The sequence below is a fragment of the Eptatretus burgeri genome, chromosome 3 (assembly GCF_056783735.1).
Source record: "Eptatretus burgeri isolate ZD-2024b chromosome 3, Ebu_testis_v1, whole genome shotgun sequence".
NCBI lineage: Eukaryota > Metazoa > Chordata > Myxini > Myxiniformes > Myxinidae > Eptatretus > Eptatretus burgeri.
This window is the reverse complement of record NC_140963.1, coordinates 136,267,735-136,293,690: the sequence shown is the minus strand read 5'-3', so window position 1 is coordinate 136,293,690 and position 25,956 is coordinate 136,267,735. Positions and strand designations below refer to the sequence as shown.

General features: G+C 46.5%; 1 protein-coding gene across 4 annotated transcripts in view; it reads right to left on the bottom strand.

Annotated features, from left to right (window-relative positions):
• The window catches only part of SDHC (succinate dehydrogenase complex subunit C), a 51,139-nt gene extending 27,836 nt beyond the window's left edge, over positions 1-23,303 (bottom strand). Inside the window, exons 1-5 of one of the 4 annotated variants that reach the window (XM_085875768.1) lie at positions 23,230-23,303; positions 14,025-14,087; positions 12,211-12,291; positions 10,690-10,751; positions 10,349-10,500 (exon numbers count right to left, since the gene is read on the bottom strand). In XM_085875768.1, the coding sequence (XP_085731894.1) occupies positions 10,349-10,500; positions 10,690-10,751; positions 12,211-12,291; positions 14,025-14,087; positions 23,230-23,246 (375 nt within the window). In that variant the 5' untranslated portion in view covers positions 23,247-23,303. Of the gene's footprint in view, positions 1-10,348; positions 10,501-10,689; positions 10,752-12,210; positions 12,292-14,024; positions 14,088-22,947; positions 23,004-23,183; positions 23,205-23,229 lie in introns of those variants that run through there. The other 3 variants (XM_085875769.1, XM_085875767.1, XM_085875770.1) reach the window with 3 other exon arrangements.
• Between the last annotated feature and the right edge of the window lie 2,653 nt (positions 23,304-25,956).

The window sequence follows — 25,956 nt, the reverse complement described above, 5'->3', positions numbered from 1 at the left end:
TAACACCGGTCAACGAGCGTATTATGAGATTAAGGATTCGTCACTCCTTAGGTGTCATTTCCCTGGTCTCTGTTTATGCTCCGACTGAGGCGAGTGATCTCACCGTGAAGGATGCATTCTACGCCACACTCGAGTCTGTGGTTGATCAGTGCCCCAGACGAGATACACTTCTAGTCTTGGGGGATTTCAATGCATCGACTGGAACTGATAGGGACGGTTATGAGGTGTGTGTTGGTCCCCATGGGTCAGGAACTATGAACCAGAATAGCACTAAGTTCCTTGACTTTGCAAGAAGTCATGGACTTCGGGTGGCTGGTTCATGGTTTCAGCGCCCACAAGCTCATCGCTGGACTTGGTATTCCAACGCTGGCGGTGTGGCAAAGGAGATTGACCATGTCCTCATTGACGGTCGTTGGAGGATGATCCAGAACTGCAGGGTCTACCGGAGTGCTCAGTTCCTCAATACTGACCACAGGCTTGTTGTAGCAACTCTAAAGCTGCACCTTAAATCCTGGAGAATGGTACCATCCCAGCCTAGGCTGGATGTTGCCAAGCTCAGGGATGAGAGAGTAGCTGAGGAGTTTGCGAACAGGCTAAGTGGACACTTGGGGGGGTCTGGGTGCTTTGGGGGGTCCTGAAGAGTTGTGGAGCGCCTTCAAGACCACCGTCCTTGATGTTGCCGGTGGATGTCTTGGAACTCACCGCAGGGCAAAGAAGAATTTTGTCTCTCGAGGGACACTGGATACCATTGAGCAGAGTCGCAGGGCCAGGCTGAATGGCAGAGCTGAGCTGAGGCGTAAAACTGTACGTGCACTGAGGGTGGACAAGGAGGCCTATGTGCGAGGAATCTGTGAGGGGGTAGAGCATCACCTGTGGACAGGTGATTCTCGTCCCGCTTACAGGGGAATTCGCGCATTACGTTCATCCAAGCCCATCCCTCGGAGCACTGCAGTTCGAGGAGAGAGTGGTAGGCTCTTGACAGAGGAGTCTGAAGTGAAGGCCCGCTGGGCCGGTTACTTTGAGCGGTTGTACCAGGCTGATCCCCCAGCTGTCGAGTTGGACGTCAAGGGTGTTACAATCCCTGTTGCTGACCCTCAAATCAACTGTGGTCCACCTTCGCTTGTGGAAACACGGGCTGCGGTGAACCAGTTGAAACGGGGCAAAGCTCCAGGGATCTGTGGCATCCATGCCGAACTTCTCAAGGCTGGTGGAAATGCTGCACTCGTGTCGTTGCATGCAGTATTGTGCTCTGCCTGGAACACAGGCATCATCCCAACTGACTGGAAGAGGGGCATTGTTGTCCCTCTCTGGAAAGGGAAGGGTGATCGCCAAGACCGCAACAACTACCGAGGGGTGACGCTGCTCTCAGTGCCGGGCAAGGTCTTTGCTCGGATAATTCTTGATAGGGTTCGCCACCATCTGCTTGAGCACCAGCGTCCAGAGCAGTCAGGCTTTACACGCAGTCAACGATTGACCGTATCCTTGCACTTCGTGTCCTCACCGAACGCAGACGAGAGTTTCGGCAGGGGCTGCTTGCAGCCTATGTTGATCTCTGTAAAGCGTTCGATTCAGTGAATCGGGATGTCCTCTGGAGAATTCTTGGTCTTCGTGGGGTGCCACCAAAACTGATCGATCTGATGTCTGAACTCTACTCTGGTACTGAGAGTGCTGTGAGATGTGGTGATACCACCTCTGACATATTTATGGTTGTTACTGGAGTTCGTCAGGGATGTGTACTTGCCCCCACACTTTTCAGCACTTGTATGGACTGGATTTTAGGGAGGATGTCGGAGAGATAAAGTTGCGGTGCATCGTTTGGGAATGTCAAGATCTCGGACCTTGATTTTGCAGATGATGCAGTCATCTTTGCGGAGACTTTAGACATCCTTTTGGGGGCCCTCGAGGTGCTGAATGAGGAGTCGGAGCCGCTGGGATTACGGGTTTCTTGGGTCAAAACTAAGATCCAGGCTTTCGCTGACATCTTGGATGCTGCTGTCCTGTCTGTGTCTGTTTGTGGTGAGGATGTTGAGGTCGTGGAGAGATTCACTTACCTTGGCAGTGATATTCATGTCTCTGCTGGCTGCGAGTCAGAGGTCAATAGACGTCTGGGTCGGGCCTGGGGAGTCATGGATTCACTGGATCATGGGGTGTGGCGCTGCCGGTACCTGTGCGGGAGGACGAAAGTCCGAGTCTTCAGGTCCTTGGTACTTCCAGTCTTGCTCTATGGGTGCGAGACTTGGACTCTGACCAAGGATCTGGGATCTGAGACGGAGACTTAATTCCTTTGGTACCAGGTCTCTTCGGAGAATCCTTGGCTATCGCTGGTCGGATTTTGTATCCAACGAGCGGTTGCTGAGAGAGACTCGGATGAGATTTGTTACCTGCATAGTCCGTGAGCGTCAGTTGCGGCTGTATGGACATGTGGCTCGTTTTCCTGACGCTGATCCTGCTTACCAGATTCTTTCAGCGAGGGAGTCTCATGAGTGGAGGAGGTCAGTGGGATGACCACGTGCCTCATGGTTGCAGCAGGTTGACCATCATCTCAAGGAGATGGGGATGGGCCTGGCATCTGCCTGGGGGATGGCCAGACGGAGGCCCCTGGAGTACCGGCGGAAAGTGGACGCAGCGACTCGCTGTTCTGGCACATGCTCCCATACCTGACCTGACCTGACCTGACCTTTCCATATGTCGAGTGAGTAAATGGGAAAGATGTGTTGCATGGGATGCTTTTAGTGAGATTTCTTTAACCTTCAGTCTTTGCGTTCTTTCACCCCGCTTTGCGTAGGACTCTTTCAGTTAGACCTCTTTAATCTTAAAGGCTTGCAGTTCTTCCACTTCTTTGCTGCACCACTTTCTCACACATGAAACATGCAAGCAAGCATGCACGCAAATCAGTAAAGACCAATAGTAACCAAGCATGCGCACCGTGAGCACCTGCCTCGTTTGCATTTGCATTTGCGCGCCATTTTTCATTCAAAAACTCCGCGCCAATTCTCAACTGCCATTTCACCTCAGACCTTCATTCTGCTCACTCTAATATACCACTAGCCGAAACCCCGTTACAGACGGATTTCGTTCCATGAGCCCAATATGACAACCAGTGGCGGCTCTTGTAAGAGCCGGATCCCAGTCGATGTACTCCACGGCCTTACCTAATGAGGCCTACAAAACGTCCTTGTACACGACATTTTTGGTGTGCACTACTCCTTGTGAAAAAGTTCCCTGATTTGTGCACGTGTCTACTTTGACATACACCGTGTCAAAACTTCTGGCTCTCAAGAACGCGACGTACAGTTGTCCGTGCGAAAAAAACTGGAGATGGTAAGTATATTCCCACTCTACGAAATGTTTGTCCTTGCGCCTTGTTAATGGTCATGCAGTATGCAAGCCGGATGGGGAATTGTGTTCTCCTTCGTGTGAAGGGCAATGCTACGTTCGATGGTGCCAGCTTCAGCCGTGGAATCAGAACTCGCTGTCCGTGTTTGTTTCCGCGCCTTGTTAATGGTCATGCAGTATGCAAGCCGGATGGGGAATTGTGTTCTCCTTCGTGTGAAGGGCAATGCTACGTTCGATGGTGCCAGCTTCAGCCGTGGAATCAGAACTCGCTGTCCGTGTTTGTTTCTGCCAATGATTTCTCCATCTAACACATGGTTGTGCAGTCTTCGAATGCACAGTCTAGTGCCGTTGCACAGTCCGCGTCGAATGTCGAAGTTACGGAGGAGCATCACGATTGAACCTACTTTCAGTGAAAGTTTGTGTGGTGGCATTCCAGCTGGAGTTATACTATTGAGAAACTCGATTGGGTAATTGTCCGCATGTTGATCTGCACTGAGGTATGTTTTTTCTTCTCCTTGAATTTTTTTCAGCACCATTTGGTTCAGCTGCAGGGAGCTTTCGTTTGTTGAGCTGAGGATGGCGGTTTCAAACATGTCTTCAGATGCATTAAGCGCCGGTCCAAACACTTCATCAACTATGTTGTCTTGAACGATGTTGCATTTCTTAGAAATATCAATGATGTCATCTGTAGGGTGTTCGCTGCTTTTTAAAATCCCGTTTTCTAGTTGTAGGAGCCATTCACTGAACTGTGCATCGTTTACAGTGCGCATATTCGTCGTGAGCTTGGTCGTATGGAAAAGGGGCCACAGATGAGAACATTTCACACAATTTTCAACAATTCCTGCTCTGGATATTTTGGGCATTACAGGCAAAACCTGCTTGAAATCACCACCGAGTATGAAGATCTTTCCAGCGAATGGGGCATCTCTCTGACAGATGTCTCTCAACATTATGTTCACAGCATTCAATGCACTCTGGCACCATTGAGGCCTCATCAATTACGAAGAGTGTTGTCTGTCGCAGAGTTTCTGCGTGTTTCGACCGTGGAGAAACGTTGCATGTACAGTTGTCCATTATGGGGACTGGGAACTTGAAGAGATTGTGCGCAGTATGTCCAAAAGTCGTCCATCCTTCAGAAGATTGGCTGCAATCTCTGTCCATGCACATGCTGCAGTGCGAACATGCTTGCTGTGGAAGTAGGCAAGAAGCGTGTTGTATACGAAGGTTTTTCCACTTCCCCCGGGTCCTTCAATAAAATACAACCGTGGTTTTGTCACATTTTGTTGACGGATTTCTGTTAAATCAAGTATGACTCGATCAACAAACTCTCTTTGCTCTGCATTGAGGGAATCCATCATCTGTTGCACTTGATTGGGGTTTGCGTCTGGTATGGGATCATACTGGACTGCATCAATGTCAACAACTGGTAGATGCAGGTCTGAGTAGTTTACGTTGTTCCACGTGAGAATTTTACAGATTTCTCGGAGGACGAACTGTTCCCCCTCTTGTTCGCCGACAGTGCGTGCGAAATCTTCGGCGAGCATTGCCTTGCGTCTTTGCCACAATAATGCAGGTTCTGAAGGGGTACATTGTATGCAGATCGTAACAAACAGACTTCGAAGTTGTCTCGGCATCTGAAAAACACTCGCCTCCTCCAATGCTTTGTCCCATTCGGAGTCGTCGTCAAGCAAATGAAGTCGTAGGGAGGAATCTCTGAAGGTCGGCTCAACGACCCCATGTACTGTTTGGAGGTCTTCGTACTTTGTGGGACCGGGAATGGAAAGCAGGAGGGGACGCAGACAATATAACTCCATCTTGTTGGGGTTGACAAAGTACATTCGAGCAATGACTTTTTCTCCACCTCTTTTCCTCGGTTGCCATTGTGACTTTGATGAATTCCAAACGTATGTGTTTGGAAGGTCAGTGTAACGTATGGCAGTTGGGTGCAAGCTGTTAAATTTGAAAAATGCCGTCAACATAGTGTTTTTAGTGGCAACATTTGCAACAGCATTCTGTTCCTGGCCTTCACGAAAGTACACCAATTGTTGTTCTGGCAGATGAACTGGTAGACGTATGATAGTGTGTGAATGGCGATGCAGTTCGTATTCAAATAACCTCCAGCATGCCTCTGGGGCACTGAGGTATCTCGCATCCAGGTGGTTTGTGACTTCATCATGGTCGAATGCGTTTGCATTCATTTCTAATGTTGCACAATCATGACCTTTGTATATGTAGTTAAACAAATATTTTACAGACTTGACAGTTGTGCACCCCTCCACATTGATATGAGCGGAAAACTTCTCGCTGAAATACGGGCTGTATGGAACAATCCACCGGTTATCAACTTCGTATTGTCCAACCTTCATAGTGGTTCCATTATCGCGCCGTCGGTGCATAGGATATGCGTCCATTCTCATGCTTGTTTCAGCCCGAAAAGTCTTCGGATAATCCTTACTGCAAGTGCCATCCGACATACATACAGACTTCAGATTCAGACCTCCGCAAGGGCCATGTTCCATACAAGATCTTATGACCTCGTACAAATGAGGTTCGGTGTTAGCACTCGGGATTTCGGCATGAATTATTTTATCAATATCTTCCGGTACCCTCAATTTGGATTCATGCGAGAGAAAAAACAGTAAATGGCAGTGGTGTAAATCCTCGTTTCTGAAATTCGATGATATACACGTACGCAACAACCACGCCAAGCACGTGGCTTTCTGTGATATCAATCACAAGTTCAGTGAGGTGTTGTTTGAATATGCTGGCCACAACATCTGGTCTATGTTCGATTTTCTGACCTGCAGGTAGGTTGGCCACTATGTCGGGTGTTTCGGGTTGCATGTGAAGGTCAAGAAAATATCTGGCTTTCCGTATTTGCCGACGATGGCCATAGCGTCCTGGAAGTACTGCTGTAAGGCACGTGGCGAACCTTGAAATGATGACGGCAAAATGACAATTTTGCCGGCATGTTGGCCAGACTGCGTTTGTATGTGATCTATCAGTCCTTGATACAAATCCACTCTGAAGTTATTCTGATTCCTCCGCACGAAGTCCAAGCGGGCAGCCTCGGTACGGACGTAAGCATCCACTACATACTGTTGGAACAATTTTCCGCCATAGAAAAGTGGGTTGAATTGAGCCCGGCATGCTAGGCGATGAGCGTAAAATTTAAGGAGTGTGAGCGTGTTCCGCCTTGGAGTCGAGTGGAGTGGGTTATGCGGAGTATTATGCTGCCAGCCGAGATCACCACGGGGGAAAAAGACAGGATAGACCATGGAGTCTATATTTGCTGACATGTAGGAAATTTTTCTGGGTGGCTGATTTGGAGGATGAACAACGATGTCTCTATTGACTGGTGGAGCACCATCGTAACCTACAAACACAGCTGCCACTTCATCATGGGTCGGTGCATTATACCGGCACTGATCTCTCCCTTGTTTAAAATACATGGTGATATTTGGAGGATCACTATTGTTCTGAATCGCCAACTCAACGGCTGCCTTCTCTACCTCAAACATATGTTCGTAGGCCATCACGAATGGGCTATTGCGTTGTATGACATAAGTCAATAAATTCATCGTATCACGCCTGCAGTTGTGATTTTCCGGATACTTCAGTCGATGTTCTGTGGCCTGATGACCTTCGATTATGTATAGCTGATTATAGATGGGATTTTCGCTCTTACCAGGATGCAAGGAACCGGTGCAGTGGTAGATTTGCCCATGCAAACGAAAAGTGTACGGCCCTCTTCCTGGAGGATACACTCACTACCTGTGCCCCGAATGAAGCAAATGACAGGGCACTGTTGTACTGCCTTATATTGTCCTGGAAGTTTTTAGATTGTTCATCACCGCTACATAATAGATTATTCAGTTCCTCTGGATATGGTGATAAAGGTGGTAAGTGAACCTTCCCGTTATGACAGCAGTTGCGTGTCTCCCTTCTGAATCGGAGGGCACCACAGTACTCACAGAGTTCGTGCATAAGCCCAATCGTGAACTTTGGAGGACGTTGTGGCCCTGTCTCAGCTGCAGCTGCACATTGCTGTGTCCGACGTCTTTTGACATTCCAGCCATTAAGATAACGCCTTTGGCATGATGATTGATGATGTTGAGGAAAAATGTTATGATGTCATGACGTCCTTACGCCTCCCAGCAGTGATGTCACACGTCGCCATGTAAACAAATTAAAAACGAAGTGTTTATTCTGCTTCAGAGTTGAAAGTTGACTATTGTCACTATGTGCGTTGCACTCTTACAGGTACGAAGTTTCTTTCAGTCCAGGTCACAGTACCGAGAAAAACGTGACGCGACCGCTAGGAGGAGCACAAAATTGGTCCTTCAGTATTAATATATAGATACAATGTTTCTTTATACATTTTTTGTGTCAAATTCACATTCTGAGGTAGTCAGCATGTGCAGAAGAGGGTTTTACATTGCAGACGCTATTTTCGAGGAGTGGAATTACACCGCTCAGCGGTGACGGTCTGTCGGCGACAGACGTAATGACATCAGCGAATGACCGATGATGTCATGACGTCCTTACGCCTCTCAGTGGTGACGTCACACGTCGCCATGTAAACTAATGTGAAACGAAAAGTGTTTATTCTGCTTCAGAGTTGAAAGTTGACTATTGCCACTATGTGTGATGCACTCTTACAGGTACGAAGTTTCTTCCAGTCCAGGTCACAGTACCGAGAAAAACGTGACGCGACCGCTCGGAGGAGCACAAAATTGGTCCTTCAGTATCAATATATAGATATATAGATGCTTACCACAACCACTTATAACTTATACTCATACTTATACTTATAACTCATAGGACTACTTAAAATCCCCGCAACAACCCACGCTTACATTTCCATGACAAATGCGACCATTATTCACAACTTCATTACAAGGGACTTCAACCTCTTCCCCACAACTCCACATTACAATCCTACCTCACTACTTACGCCGCAACGTGCTCCCACTACTCTATAACTGCCACAACTGCCCCATGGTCATCGAACACCACCACAGCCTCAAGGGATGCAGAAGAGACAAAGGTCAGGCTATTTCGGGGCATAACTCGAAGCACGAACGTGCGCTGGAGCTCATTTAGGGACCTGAGGTTAGCACAGGGATTTCCCTAAAATCCTACATTTTAATGGAGGTCAGCGCACATTCGGGTCCAGAGAGCAATCCAAAAGCCATCGTACCATGTAAAAGTTAGACTCCGTTACGTGGCCCTGTTAATGAGCGACTGAGCTGAATTTCACATTCGGGGCCTGGTGGGGCATGGCTACGACCGCTATGGACCAATCGCTAAGAGCGTCTTTTGATCCGATGTTTGGCTCCTCCCCTCATCCATGGCTCATAAAAAGAGCATACGTGGCTCATTTTGAGAAGCAGCATCACCGCCAAGAGTATCGCCAGGGACAGAGCTGAGCAGAATCGCCGGGGACAGAGCTGAGCAGAATCGCCAGGGGACAGAACGACCAGGGAACAAGAAGATGCCAGAGCTCGCCAGACATCAGACCTTGCCAGAGAGACAGGTGGCGCAAGGACAAGCGTTGGAGTCAGTGTGACCAGGCGTGGGGTCACGCGTTGCTGCTGCGAGCCGGGACTGCTTCCATTTGAACGTCACTCATTTAGGCTGCATCCTGCAGCGACATTTAAACATACATACTCTTACACGATTTACGATAGGATCTTTTCTCTCATGCATCTTTCTTCTACCATCTATCTCTCGTCTACTGTGGACGCAAAAGAGCAATCAATGTGGATGAGCCCGACCAACTCTTCTTTTAAGAGAAAAACCCAATAGCGAACTCAACAGTGGACCAAACTGACTTGCACCTCACATTCTTCCTCTTACACTCCGCCACACCCCATGGAGCATTACACTTGCACCTCTCAAACACACACCCGAGACACCCTTCGTATTTCTCCCTCCTCCCCTTTCCTAAGCGTTCTGGGTTACGCAGGTCAGCCAGCCACGCCAGTTATGAGGTCGTTAATCCTCAACTGCTTCTATCTCTCTGGGCTATCTCCAATTTTCCTCAGATGTGCGTGCGTGCGTGCGATTGCGCCATCGTAGCATAAGTTAAGACTGTTTGAGACTATTTGGGGGCAACTCTGCACTGTGTCTTGCTCTTTTGTAAATATTGTTTGCCTTTTGCCACACCCCACAAATTCCTTGCTTTCCCTGCTGTGCATTTGCAATAAATCCCAAACTGTACCACATAACTTTCCTCGCTCCTGGTTTAAATATATGTTTCTTAGAAATGTTCCCAGCTCGTTTTTATCTTTTCCTCCGTTGCTCCAGCATGGCCAACACCCTAGCTCAGCCGGGACGTGGGACATTATTCCCCAAGAATCTGTTAAATAGCCGGTACGTACTTGGCCGCTCCACTCGGCTGCACCTGATCTGGTAAGTAACTTCAATAGCGCAAGTACATACCGAGGGCGCGATTCCCCAATAAAGTCACATGTCCTTAGGTAAACGGTTGTCAGACAGAGGACCCACGTGGTCAAGTTATTGGCGTTTGCGGTCGATTCGTGAGCCGCCACGACACTAAATCATTCATATGCGACTGCATACGATTCCCGGTGAGTCCAGAGGAGCCTGAGACAGCCCCTCCATCGTGGTTCCCCCATGACGCCGGGTCTGCCACAATATAACAAATGAAATGAAAACATGCAGGCAATTGTGAAACAATATGTCACTTCCATCAATGATATGAACACAAATTTGTAATAAGTCAGCATTGGACACGTCCTTGTCGTAGTCTAACACTCAAAATTCTGGATTTATGTGTACTGCCGTTTTCATTTAATTACCCGCATAAGACGTATGGTACACAAAAAAGTAAAGGTAAGAAGTCAAGCTATACAGTTAATGATGTGCCATACTAATCTAGTGACATCAACATGAGAGGATGGAAGTTTTATCAAAACAGTACACATCACATTTCCCACACACTATTTTTCACTGTTGGAATGAAGAGGGAAAGTGCAATCAGTACCAAATGTCGGATGCCATTCCAAGTGTGGTAGGAGAGAGGAACAGTCAACAGCAACTTTATGGGGAACCCCGACACGCCCAACGCCTGCAGTGCGCTCAGTTGCGAGGCATAATCTCCAGGCAGCACTGAGCTCAGACCCAGCCCAACCATACCTAGCATGCATCAAAAACAGTTACCACTTAAAGCAGAATTACAAATCCATTTACCATATTTGTAATCCCCAAAAAGTTTCCATAACCATGTTTTATAGTCAGGGGCCTACTGTAGGTACAACCAATGTGGAAAGGACAAATGATTCACCTAAACCCTTCCCTATGGGTAAAGCACATGGCCCATCCTACCTGCAGCGAGGAACACACCAGTAGCTCTGTGAGCGATCGACATCATCATTGGCAATGGCCACCTGATAAAGGGCAGGAGTTGGATGTGGCGTGGTAATTAAAGAGCATATTCAGCTGAGGACGGTGTACTGTTCACATGACTGTGTATTGAATGCGTAAACGCTTATCCTAACGTCATACAAATAAAGAGGATACTCGAACAAACTTTCATTTTTGCCTCATGTATTTGGTAAGAATACGAACATTAGAAAATAAGAAAAATTACAGAAGTGGCAGAAAACAAACAAACAAATAAATAAAAGTTTGTTTTGCACAACATCCAGGCTCATGGAAAAGCAAAGTGACCGAGGGTGAAAATCCACATGGAACATCACCTACCACGTGGAACGTTATAAAAGGTCAGATCGAATTCCTCCTTCAATATCCTGTGGCTAAATACTTGCTGAGGTCCAGTCTCTGAAGCTCCTTGGTTTAACTGTCAGTTAACACCTGATTTAAGTCGATCACATTTCAAAGCTGGCCTTCGATGCCATCCTAGAAATCTGCTTAAAAGGAAAGTCACTTTGTGGTGCTTCTCTGCTCCTCACAATGGACGTTGTGGGCCGTGAAACATATCGGGTTTTTTGTGGAACCCCTGCATCTCACCTGCTTCTTCACAACTTAAACCAGACCCTCAAGGATCATCAGCATTCACAAACAAGAGGCCAAGGTGTTGGGCTCGCTACTCTCAAACTGTGAACAATGATGGCCTCATCTACTGGTTATCTTCTGATCAAACATCTTGTACAGACATGTCTGCCATGTGGCCCTTTCCATGCCCTCTTACTCAAACAAGCTTTGTCCAACCAACATCTTGTTTGCCTTGATTAAGCAATTCACCTTAGCCAGAAATTTGCCAGAGTTCAGACCAACTGCTAATTCCACCTTTCTCATTTCCACTATGGAATCCCTCCTACACTATGGAACTGGTTTCCAGCATGAATGGTTCCTCTCTCCAGTCCTGAAATCACATTATCCGAAAACTCTTTCTTTTTCTGATCTTTTTCTTCCATTCATCCACTCCACATTTTTGTGGCATCACCGTCTCAATGGCAGTATTGATGCCTCTCAACCCTCAGCTTTTCCACGAGCCTAGACATCTGCAAATGAAAGGAGAATAAACAGTTAATGACATTGGAAAACAAGTAGTGCTGAGTTTGAATGAGGTGGTGATAGCTGTTGGTAAGAAACGAAAAAGAAAAAAAAAAGAAGAAGAAGAAAAGAGTTTTGTTGTGACCATATGAGGCCCCGCGAGGAGGAGTGATGTAAGCGACATTTTTTAATGATATGATGACGATAGGCTCGGATTCCCTATGGGTGTATATACACCCATAGGGAATGTCCACGGATGATAGGGTAAGAGTTAAAATATTGCTATATGGCATTAACTCCAAAATGGCTGATGTGTCCCTTACATCACTCCTCCTCGTGGCGCCTCATATGTAGAATGACGTCGGAGGGATGATTGAGGAGTTACGTCACCTAAAGATCGTGACATGAGGAGAAAGGGGCCGAGTTGGTGATTTTGACTCTTGCTTTGCAGCTGTGCATAGGGGAACAGCACTGAGTGAGAGAAAAAAGAAGAATATCTTTGTTACAAGTTTTATCCCAACCATTTCTACTTTGGTTATTACCACCTTAATAGGTTCAACAATCATATTCCAGTTCTCTTTAGTATTAAAAGCAGTGGCAGAGAGGTGACATACTTGCCCACAATCGGTGTTACGTTCTGTATCACCAATGATTTGTCAGACAGTGATGAAGGTCCAAGTCAATACAGCCCTTTTTACCCTTTGTACCTCCACCACCGAAGGTGGGCGGATATTATGTTGTTACCCGTTTGTGAGCAGTACATCTCAAAAAGTTGTGGATGGATTTAGTGAAGTTCTGCAGACAGGTGGGGTGTTTGCCAGGGATGAATCGAATAGATGTTGGTGAAGATGCAAATCCAGACAGGAGAATTTTTTTTTTTTTTAAGTGATTCTTTGTGGCAAAATGTAAAAACTCCAACTACAATTCGGAGACAGAACTATTTATGATAAGGCGGTGATTGCGAGGGGATCTCATCGAGATGGTGAACATAATGGAGGGTAGAGACAAAATAAGTGCAGAATGGTTTTTCACAGAATGGACAGTGATAGGACCAGGAGACATATCCTGAGAGTAAAGAAGAGGAGAGTTTGGATGCTAGCAAGGCAAAGGTCTTTCACTCAGAGAGTAAAGTTACGTCCACCGCGGAAGATGGACGGAGGTTGTGTTTTCAACACTCTATTGGTATATCTGTTTGTCTGTGAGCAGCATATCTCAAAAAGTTCAGGACGGATTCAGACAAAACTTGGTGGGCAGGTTGGGTGTGCACCAATGATGAATGTATTCGATTTTGGTGAAGATCCGGATCCGGATATGAGACTTTAAAACTTTCAAATGGATTCTTCACCATTGAGAGATGAGGCCAAAAACGATATAGTACGACGTCTCCAAAAGTTATGGACTGATTTTGACAAAACTCGGTGGATGAGTTGGGTACGTGACAAGAACAAGCCGATTCGATTGTGGTTAAGGTCCGGATCCAGATCCGGCCTATCAGTGGGATACAAATGTAAACTAATCGGCCTGGCGGAGGTACAAACTCTACCGAGCGACGTTGTACTTCAAAATGAAACCATTTCGTTTTGGGATACACACTCGCTTTCACAATCCTTCAATCCGATCAACTCAATGTTCAATAAATTTCCACAACCTAATTCATAATAATTACCTTTCACTATGTATATACATTCAGAAATAGGAAAAATATGAAGCATTTACGAATGATTTATATTAAGCAAATCTCACTTCAAGGAGCCTGACTCAACAAAAATTAACCGTTGATTCGATGCTGTGACCAAACAAGTCGGGCTGCATCTGATTGCACGCATCCCTCAAAAATAAGAGGAAGGGCAATACATAACAAAACCAACCAATAAGAACAGAGAGAAAATTTTAAAAATAAACGGCTTCGTGTCAGAACTTCTGTGGGTATTTGTACTTGTGCGGTCATTGTGAGAAACATGGTTTACAAAAGGAACACGATTAATGGAAGATCTATGAAGATCATATCAAGCAAACACTGTGTAACTTCTTGTAGTCCTTTCTGCTCGAGCCAAATACTACCATGTTGACAAACATTCAGGTAATTAATATTTATCCAAGCTTAAAGGAGATTCAGCTGTTGCTTGAGAAAGTAAGGAAGCTACATTGCATGAAAAAAAAACAGTGAAAGGGACAGCGATACAGAAAGGAGAAATGCGTCGTACTAGCGAGAGCAGATGGTAGGGGTGATCAAGCGGTAAGCTGGTGGGCATCTTATCCCAAGTTGCCTGCAAAAAAAGATAATAAAACAAACACACACACACACACACACACACACACACACACACACACACACACACACACACACACACACACACACACACACACACACACACACACACACACACACACACACACACACACACACACACACACACACACACACACTTGTTGAAAACGGTATACTGCACAAAGATAGCATCCCAAAGCCTTTCATCAGTTTACTCTTGGGGCGTTCCATGTCAAGTGTAAACATTTTTCAGCGAAAATTTGACACCGTCTCAGATTTAACTGTTTTTTGTGTAAGTGTTTGTAACCACGGTAAAACAGTCAATTTTCAGACGTGGGGGCCAATCGGGGCCCATTTTAGCCCCCCCCCCAAATGTGGGTGCCCCTGGTTGACCCACAATCTTCCAGTGGCCATATCACAGGTTGTTGTGGTCCGATTTGGATGATCTTGGTATCAAAATGCTCGTAAAAGCGTGATCTTTCGAATCGCGTGAAGTCAAATCACTCCGAAACAGTAATTCAAAAAGTTATAGTTTGGGGCGCCCTTTGACCTTGGGCCCCCGCCCCCCAGCCAAACCGATGATCCCGATTTTTTCGTGTGAGAATAACCCTTCATATACTCCAACACATCAGCAAAAATGAAAATGGGATCTCAATGGTTTCAAGTGTGATGATGGTTTTATTGTTAGGGGTCCACATATCACTAATTCTTGATTCGACATTGGGCGACGTTTGCCGTCATCGTTCCAATGACGTCACCTGCTGGCAGGTGACTTTATGTCTGAAATTGACAATCATCATCTCTGGACACATATATATATATATATATATATATATATATATATATACATATATATATACATATATATATACATATATATATATACATATATATATATACATATATATATATATATATATATATATATATATATATATATAGCATCATTTGCGAAAAATTATTCTGCCTATTGATTTTTAAGTGAACATTTTTTGTATAACCATCATCGAATGAAGTTATAAATGGGCTAATCTCAGTTTTTGCATATTTTTCAGTAAGCATGGCGACTGAAGATCGAAAGGAGTTCCGAAAATACTGTTGCGATCCGTTCAGCTGCCATAAAACGAAACAACGAAAAGATCTTCGCAATGTGTCAAATGATATGTTGATGAAATTTTCTTCAAAGGTGAAAAAAGATGACAGACTTTGTACTTCGTGCAGAAAAAAAAACTGTGAGTTGTCACCAGAGCATATTGAAGAATCATCTTCGACCAGTTCGAAATTATCATCAGAAGGTACTATCGAAGGCATTGCAGAATCTATTTTGACAGATGAGGACGAGGAGGATTTTGAGCGAGAAGCACAAGTTGACCTATTAAACCAGTCGTTATCGATGATCGGCGAAAGCCCATTCGACAAACGAAAGGCGGAAAGGAACCCAGGGTACGTTCCTGAAAAGCAAAGTGAAGTGGAAGATTCTGTGCGAAAGAAATTAGAACTAGTTGCTGGACCAAGCACTGCGGAGAAAACACAAAATACAGCGTCAAAATGTGATGAAAACTGCATGTCAGAGGTGATCAAAAGCCTGAAAGAAAAATACGTTGTTTCGAGCCGTTCAGAGCAAATACGTATACTGACAATATTTGCTCGGAATATGAGGATCAGAGGGATGATGAGTGAATTCAGTTGCTCCCAAAGAATGGCTGTGCAAGCCACAAATTTAGAGAAAGGAAATGGTATGAGCTATCGTCTCCAAATCCCAAACAGGGTAAAATATTGCCTGACGAAGTGAAATTCGCCGTAACCAAATTTTACCGAAGTGATGAAGTCAGCCGAATAATGCCGGGAAAAAGGACTGTGTGGTGGTCAGGAATGAACATGGAAAAGACAAAATTTAAAAGTGCCTGGTACTAAACAATCTCAAGGAACTGTTTCAGAAATTCAAAAAGAAGAACCCTGGCTTGAAAGTTGGATTCGCGAAGTTCGCCATGCTCCGTCCCTCGGAGTGTGTCCTGGCCGGTTCAGGCGGTACACACAGTGTATGTGTATGTACAATACATCAAAATGTGAAACTCATGATATTTGGTTCCAAAATGCCACAGACAGCCGAACTTCCTCGCTATCATCATGTGATAGCACGCATAGTTTGTAACCCAGCACAACTGGCGTGTTATTTCAGAACTTATGAAAGTTGCCCATCAATTGAAGACTTCAAAACCGAGCTACTGAGTGCTTCTGAACTAGAGGATATTGATGAAATTCAGTTTAAACGGTGGAGATCCACCGACAGATCTGAACTGAGCACCATGGTCCTGCCTTTGGAAGAATTAATTAATCAATTCTGTGAACGCGCGGTGAAATTATTGAGACACGACTTCATTGCCAAGGCCCAATCTCAGTTTCTGAAAAATAAGAAAGACGAAATCGGTGAAGGAGAATTTGTTATTATTGGAGACTTCTCAGTGAACTGTTTGTTTGTCGTTCAGGATGCGGCCAAAGGATTCCATTGGAACTGCTCTCAAGCGACAATTCACCCCTGGGTTTACTATTTCAAATCGGAGGATGGCAAATTAAACCAAGATTCGTTCACGATTATATCAGAATGCAACACTCACGACGTTGTCTCAGTCCACCTCTTCCAAAGAATGCTCATTGAACACTTGAAATCTAGCTTTGGAAATGTAAAGAAACTTTACTTATCCTCAGACGGTTGCGCTGGCCAACATAAGAAATGCAAAGTCTTCATAAACCTATGTCGTCACAAATCAGAGTATGGTATTGACACAGAATGGAATATTTTTGCCACAAGTCATGGCAAGGGGCCCTTCAGATGGTGTGGGAGGTACAGTCAAACGAGAAACAACACGTGAGAGCCTGCATAGACCTTACGACAGTCAAATTATTTCTCCAAAAGATCTTTTCACCTTTGCTGAAAATGGTTTGAATGAAATGAAGTTTGGTTATGGGATCCAAGAGGCGTATGACGAGGAAGAACGAAATCTGGAAGAAAGGTTAAAAACGGCCAAAACCATGGCTGGAACTCAAAAACTTCATGCTTTCATCCCTATTTCTGAAACTGCTCTTCAGGTACACGAATTCAGCCTTAGCAAGGAACACTGTATCGACTCAGCTATTTCAAAATCTACACCAACTTTTAACGGGAAACTCTCAGGTTATGTCACAGTGCACTATCATGGAAAATGTTGGCTTGCCTGCATCATGGAAGCCTTTCAGGACACTCATGAAGTGAAAGTGAATTTTCTTCATCCAAACGGTCCCGCAAATAGTTTCTCTTTTCCTGATATTGAAAATCACTGCATTTTAGACATTTCTGATATACTTCTTTCCGTAGAACCAAAAACTGCTACAGGTAGAACCGACACAATCAGTAAAAAAGAAACACAGCTGTCAAATAAAACATTGGTTGGCAAAAAAAATCTTGACTATAATATGCAAGGAAAAAACTCTTACTCATTCTAGTATCACTTCCAGTTCCTGCATGTGCATGTGGAAAATTTATGTACAATATCCTGATATAGTGTGTTGGAAATCTTGTGTTCAGATATTGTGCTATGTATTGTGGCGTATTGTGTGTCGAGTCCCCGAACAATAAAACCATCATCACACTTGAACCCATTGAGATCCCATTTTCATTTATGCTGAGGTGTTGTAGTATATGAAAGGGTATTCTCACATGAAAAAAAATCGGGACCATCGGTTTGGCTGGGGAGCGGGGGCCCAAGGTCAAAGGGCACCCCAAACTATAACTTTTTGAATTGCTGTTTCGGAGTGATTTTACTTTACGCGATTCGAAAGATCTCGCTTTTACGAGCATTTTGATACCAAGATCAGCCAAATCGGACCACTACAACCTGTGATTTGGCCTCTGGAAGATTGCGGGGCAGCCGGGGGCGCCCAAATTTGGGGGGCCCCTAAAATGGACCCCAATGGGCCCACAGGTCTAAAAGTTGGTATTTTGAGTTTTTTCACCCAAGTGAATAAATGACCAACATATGAGGAGAAAATGAGGTATTAGTGTCGGGAGGGTGTGTACACTTGACATGGAATGCCCCTCTTTCAGCACGAGGATTACATTACTCGTAAATATTTACCAATACACAAAACGTCTTGCACCTGTCATGAGGCAATGAGCTATGGAAAGGAGGAAAAGTGCATTGATGGATGCATTCCACTATCTATATTTGGACTAATAAATGTCAGAGTGTGTGTGTGTGTGTGTGTGTGTGTGTGTGTGTGTGTGTGTGTGTGTGTGTGTGTGTGTGTGTGTGTGTGTGTGTGTGTGTGTGTGTGTGGCTGTGTGTGTGCCATTGTGTGTGCCATTGTGTGTGTGCCATTGTGTGTGTGCCATTGTGTGTGTGCCATTGTGTGTGTGCCATTGTGTGTGTGCCATTGTGTGTGTGTCAGTGTGTGTGTGTCAGTGTGTGTGTGTCAGTGTGTGTGTGTCAGTGTGTGTGTGTCAGTGTGTGTGTGTCAGTGTGTGTGTGTCAGTGTGTGTGTGTCAGTGTCAGTGTGTGTCAGTGTCAGTGTGTGTCAGTGTCAGTGTGTGTCAGTGTCAGTGTGTGTCAGTGTCAGTGTGTGTCAGTGTCAGTGTGTGTCAGTGTCAGTGTGTGTGTGTCAGTGTGTGTGTGTCAGTGTGTGTGTGTCAGTGTGTGTGTGTCAGTGTGTGTGTGTCAGTGTGTGTGTGTCAGTGTGTGTGTGTCAGTGTGTGTGTGTCAGTGTGTCAGTGTGTCAGTGTGTCAGTGTGTCAGTGTGTCAGTGTGTGTGTGTCAGTGTGTGTGTGTCAGTGTGTGTGTGTCAGTGTGTCAGTGTGTCAGTGTGTGTGTGTCAGTGTGTGTGTGTCAGTGTGTGTGTGTCAGTGTGTGTGTGTCAGTGTGTGTGTGTCAGTGTGTGTGTGTCAGTGTGTGTGTGTCAGTGTGTGTGTGTCAGTGTGTGTGTGTCAGTGTGTGTGTGTCAGTGTGTGTGTGTCAGTGTGTGTGTGTCAGTGTGTGTGTGTCAGTGTGTGTGTGTCAGTGTGTGTGTGTCAGTGTGTGTGTGTCAGTGTGTGTGTGTCAGTGTGTGTGTGTCAGTGTGTGTGTGTCAGTGTGTGTGTGTCAGTGTGTGTGTGTCAGTGTGTGTGTGTCAGTGTGTGTGTGTCAGTGTGTGTGTGTCAGTGTGTGTGTGTCAGTGTGTGTGTGTCAGTGTGTGTGTGTCAGTGTGTGTGTGTCAGTGTGTGTGTGTCAGTGTGTGTGTGTCAGTGTGTGTGTGTCAGTGTGTGTGTGTCAGTGTGTGTGTCAGTGTGTGTGTGTCAGTGTGTGTGTGTCAGTGTGTGTGTGTCAGTGTGTGTGTGTCAGTGTGTGTGTGTCAGTGTGTGTGTGTCAGTGTGTGTGTGTGTCAGTGTGTGTGTGTCAGTGTGTGTGTGTCAGTGTGTGTGTGCCAGTGTGTGTGTGTCAGTGTGTCTCCTTCATAACTCCAAAACCGAAGAAAACATGTATCCTAAGAAAACTCCAAGGAAGTGCAAGATGAAAATTGGGTGTTTGGGTTAATTAAAACACCCCTTTTGAAGATAATTAATGGCCTCAATTAATTATATCCTGCATCAGGTGATCCTCAGCCACCTCGCTCTCTGGGGTCTCAAGGCGTTTCCGAGGTTACCTCGCTGGGATCTGAAGCCGCCATGTTTTTTGGCCTGCTCAACCATGCCCTCACTTGGAACAAGCCGTGACTATTTCTTAATGATAAAGTTTTTTTTTCACTGTCCTCACTCATATTATATTATCGAATGTCTGTTCATCAAAGCTATGAATCGCTGCACAAATCACTTTTGTAAGCACTATAATTTTCAAATTAGGAGCTTGGAGCAATTTCATGCATTATACGATACGATTTTCCACAATCTACTCTCACGGACTAATTAAAGTATATCATGAAAATATTATTTTGGTTTTGAGGATCGGATATCGTCCTGATGAAATTTTCAAAATCTGTTGTGAAATCTCATAATTTAAAGAAATAACGAGTCTTGTAACTCAGTCGATATAACTATTTACTTCAAGCAAGCAAGGCTATGTTCCCTCCTCCACACATACAGAAGAAAATGTGAAATTTCGAAAGCATTAAACTTACCTTTTTTTTACTGTTTGGAGAATTACATCGAGTGAACAAAAAAATTTAGGAATGTGCCAAAATGAACTGGCTTCATTGAGCTATATGATATAATGCATTCACTGCAAGACCTCGTGCCCTGTCCCCCAGAGGAACTGACGATCCATAGCGTCTGCCAGATCTGTGTCGATATTTTCAGAGGTTTCGCAAAATGCTCAACAAGGAATCAAAGTAAATCTGGTGAAAAAGGACGTTTTAAAAGAAAAGCTATAACGTTTGCGGACCCCGAACAAATGTACCACACGATGCGTGCACAGACGAGCAGGCAAGATGATGTATTATCTGTGATCTTGATTTCATGGGTGATTGAACTTTACAATGTCTCCGGGGTTGTTCTGCATTAAGCTGCAACTCTTTTCTGGATAAAGTCATAATTTGCACGAAATAATGTAATCTCATCAACTGCTGCGTACACGGTGAAGACCGGCTTTAAAGTTAAAGAGATCCTATTTGATACGTAGCGATAGCCTGGCCAACCGTTCCGAAACAACAATTTAATTGGAGTACTTGCATGAGTGTTTCAACATGAGTGTTTCAGCTACTTGCCGAACGCCTTACAGTCGATATCAGTACCATACTACGTCCTGAGTCGGTTCGCGCTCCGTCACCCCGGGCGAGTCGGTTCGCGCTCCGTCACCCCGGGCGAGTCGGTTCGCGCTCCGTCACCCCGGGCGAGTCGGTTCGCGCTCCGTCACCCCGGGCGAGTCGGTTCGCGCTCCGTCACCCCGGGCGAGTCGGTTCGCGCTCCGTCACCCCGGGCGAGGAGGTTCGCGCTCCGTCACCCCGGGCGAGGAGGTTCGCGCTCCGTCACCCCGGGCGAGGAGGTTCGCGCTCCGTCACCCCGGGCGAGGAGGTTCGCGCTCCGTCACCCCGGGCGAGGAGGTTCGCGCTCCGTCACCCCGGGCGAGGAGGTTCGCGCTCCGTCACCCCGGGCGAGGAGGTTCGCGCTCCGTCACCCCGGGCGAGGAGGTTCGCGCTCCGTCACCCCGGGCGAGGAGGTTCGCGCTCCGTCACCCCGGGTGAGGAGGTTCGTGCTCCGTCACTCCGGGCGAGGCGGTTCGCGCTCCGTCACCCCGGGCGAGTCGGTTCGCGCTCCGTCACTCCGGGCGAGGCGGTTCACGCTCCGTCACTCCGGGCGAGGCGGTTCGCGCTCCGTCAACCCGGGTGAGTGGTTCGCGTTCAGTCACCCTGAGCGAATTGTGAAATAATACCTGATTTCCAAGCCGTTCGCCATATTAACGTGTTTTCTAAATTACCGAACCAAATTTTTTTGCGAAAGTTAAAAAGAAGTTGTTTATGAAGAATGATGGACCGGTACTCTACACGTCTGCCTTCCCTTCCCCCACCCTCCTCGCTATCTCTTTCCCCCATCCCTTTCTCCATCTTCCCCCCTCTTTTTTCCCTCACGCATTAAGTATTCCCATCAGCGAAGCGACAGGTTGTATTTTCTCGTTCTATACTCTAAGAAAGATGTTTGTCTGTCTGCTCTGTGTGTGTGTGGGTCACTATTTTTCTGAGTTTTTTTTTGTATGCAATGTTGAGGCCCGTATGAGAGCTGAGCCCTCATGAGAGTTGGCCAAAAGGATCTTCGTCAAACTTTCATCAGTGAGTGCCAGGGAGTGTTTGAAATTAGAGAGAGAGAGAGAAAAAAAAAGATTTGTGGAGATTTATATATACAGTATATATATATATATATATATATACAGTATATATATATATATATATATATATATATATATATATATATATATATATATATATATATATATATATATATATATATATATATATATATATATATATATATATATATATATATATATGAATAAAACATTTTTTCCAGAATTTTAATTGTGGTGAAAAATTTGTAGCTTGCGATGTGAAAGGTGATATTAAATGATCCCTGACCCCAATCATTGGTGGATATAGAGAGGTGTTTTTCGCCCCCACAAAAATAATAATAATTATTATAATTGATTTCTTCAAAATGCAAATAGGGTTACAACAGCACCGGGCCTCGCCGGGAACCCACCGGGCCACGACGGGTATCCACCGGGCCACGGCGGGGACCCACCGGGCAACGACGGGTACTCACCGGGCCACGCCGGGTACGCACCGGGCCACGACGGGTACGCACCGGGCCACGACGGGTACGCACCGGGCCACGACGGGTACGCACCGGGCCACGACGGGTACGCACCGGGCCACGACGGGTACGCACCGGGCCACGACGGGTATCCACCGGGCCACGACGGGTACGCACCGGGCCACGACGGGTACGCACCGGGCCACGCCGGGGACCCACCGGGCAACGACGGGTACTCACCGGGCCACGCCGGGTACGCACCGGGCCACGACGGGTACGCACCGGGCCACGACGGGTACGCACCGGGCCACGACGGGTACGCACCGGGCCACGACGGGTACGCACCGGGCCACGACGGGTACGCACCGGGCCACGCCGGGTATCCACCGGGCCACGCCGGGTATCCACCGGGCCACGCCGGGTATCCACCGGGCCACGCCGGGTACGCACCGGGCCACGCCGGGTATCCACCGGGCCACGACGGGTATCCACCGGGCCACGACGGGTACGCACCGGGCCACGACGGGTATCCACCGGGCCACGCCGGGCCACCTCAGGACAACGTGGGTGTGTTCTGTCCCAATCAGCTTGCAGAGTGCTCGCCAAGTACCTTAAGCCACTCAAGCAAGCACTCCGTTCAAACCCGTCCATAAGGAACGTCTGGCTTGGCAAGCGATTGCTTTCCGAATCACATGGACCTTCACTGCACCACTCCACGTCACATCATCGAGCATTCTTCACCTCAACCAACGATTCTCCGAAACGGACACTCATTCCACTGAAACATTCAAACACCTCACGTGAGCTCTCGCACACAATTATCGCTCCCAAACATGTTGGTGATACCTCATTGTAAGAGAACTTCAATGAAGGACACGATGATCACACTCACCTCAACAAGAGCGCCATGTTGTGACGTCAAAATAAAAACAACAACAAGTCAAAATAAAAAAACCAACAACAACAACAAGTAAAAATAAAAACCCCTGCTTCCGCCTCACGTTTATCTTACAAAGTTTTATTGAGTTTATCAATAACAAAGAATATTTATTTCCCATTTATAATCGTACATTTTGTTCAATAGTCGAGTTTCTCACAAAAAAAACCGGATATTAACAAACTCGCGGTCTCAAACCCACTCCCAGAAAGCGTGTTCCACAGTTTGGAAAATCCATGTTATTACCGAATGTATTCATGAAAGTAAATATTATATATTAGGTATAAATAAATTTTAAAAGCGTGGTAAATATATAACACTTTGTCGTTCGTCGTTTCGAAATCGTATCGCGCCAGGTATTATATACACCGTCAAGAAGCAAAGGATGGTGACGTCATGACGTTTCCTCAAGAATATACCACGTGGTACAAAAGACGGTTTTTAGAGTGTCGGACATGGGGTGTGGATGTGCGGGGTGGGCGGGGCCGAAAGGCGACAGGGCAGTACCATGTGCGGGGTGGGCGGGGTTAAGCCGACAGGGCAGTACCATGTGCGATGTGGGCGGGGCCGAAAGCCGACAGGGCAGGACCATGTGCGGGGTGGGCAGGGCCGAAAGCCGACAGGGCAGTACCATGTGCGGGGTGGACCGGGGTAAGCCGATAGGGCAGTACCATGTGGGGGGTGGGCGGGGGAAAGCCGACAGGGCAGTACCATGTGCGGGGTGGGCGGGGCCGAAAGCCGACAGGGCAGGACCATGTGCGGGGTGGGCGTGGCCGAAAGCCGACAGGGCAGTACCATGTGCGGGGTGGGCGGGGCCGAAAGCCGACAGGGCAGGACCATGTGCGGGGTGGGCGGGGCCGAAAGCCGACAGGGCAGTACCATGTGCGGGGTGGGCGAGGGAAAGCCGACAGGGCAGTACCATGTGCGGGGTGGGCGGGGCCGAAAGCCGACAGGGCAGGACCATGTGCGGGGTGGGCGAGGGAAAGCCGACAGGGCAGTACCATGTGCGGGGTGGGCGGGGCCGAAAGCCGACAGGGCAGGACCATGTGCGGGGTGGGCGTGGCCGAAAGCCGACAGGGCAGTACCATGTGCGGGGTGGGCCGGGGTAAGCCGACAGGGCAGTACCATGTGCGGGGTGGGCGGGGTAAAGCCGACAGGGCAGTACCATGTGGGGGGTGGGCGGGAGTAAGCCAACATGGCAGTACCATGTACGAGGTAACGATATCGTTAAAGCTAACAGGGTTTTAGGCTTTATTCATGGCGACATCAAGTGTGTGTGTGTGTGTGTTTGTGTTTGTGTTTGTGTGTGCGTGTGCGTGCGCGTGTGCGTGTGCGTGTGTGTGTGTTTCCTCCATAACTCCAAAACCATGAAACCTATTAGCCTGAAACTTTGCAAGCATACTAAGAAAACTCCAAGGAAGTACAAGATTGAAAATTAAGTGTTTTGGTTAATTAAAACACCCCCTTTGAAGATAATTAACGGCATTGTTTAATTATATCCTTCATCAGATGATCCTTGGCCACCTCACTCTCTGGGGCCTTTAAGGTGTTTCCTGGGTAACCACGCTGGGGTCTGAAGCCGCCATGTTTTTTGGCCTGCTCAACCTCGCCTTGACTTGGAACAGGCCGCAACGATTTCTTTACGATAAAGTTGTTGTTTTCACTTTCCTCACTTGAAGAGTGATTGTCATTGCCCTATGTCCTAGTGTCTTGTGCATTTGTCCGTTATTATTTTATTCATTATAGTTGGACATTATCGTTGTTTCGTATTTTTATTATCATGAGTGCAATTCTATATCGCCAGTTAGTAATGTTCAATCTGCAAATGCCGATATGAGATTTTCATTGTTAGTTCATGGCATTTTCCTGTGTACCATAGCGTGTGAAAATAATCAGACGAATATTGTCTATTTTCCCTTTTGGTTGCAGATAAAATGCCATTATCATTGTCAATAAAATATTCAACTTAAAAGAGTTCTTCATCACTCATATTACTGAATGCCTGTTCATCATGGCTACAAATCGCTGGGTACATTGAAATGCTTATAAATGCCTAGAGATGGCGACGTTCATGGCTTTATTTCATTTCTACGCTTGTAATAATCTCTTAATATAAGGCGAATTACAAAATTTAAGCTCCAGAATTGAACTTGGCAGCAGTTCCGACTTCTGAAAAAAAAAGTATTCATTTGTCCAATTCGGACATATTTGACATTTTGGGCGTCTCCGGGAGGTGTTTGTTTAATGTGATGGTTCGGTGATTGCTAATCACGTGCCAAGCGAGCTGTTCCTTATCAGCAGTTCCATTGGAGTGCTTAAGCCACTTCGTGAGTGCTCTACAATATTCACACTGTCACTGAATACTGCATACCAATCGATTTGAACAACGTTCAGTGGCCACTTGCTTGCGATGGCTCCGCATTGTTCTGCAGTCTCTTTGGCATGGTGAAATACAAATAAAATAAAAATGAAATGTTTCGGTAACATCACGGCAGGATAGCCGAGAGGTATGCACACTCGCTCGAAGCTGTCTCACCTTGGTTTGAATCCTGACCCAGCTATAAACTGTCATCCCAGTGTTTCACAGGCTGGGTGATTCATCAATGTGTGTGCCATTCAACTGGACGTCAAATCTGCCGGAATGCCCCACCTCCTTCTCGTCCCCCTCTCTTCCCCTCCTCC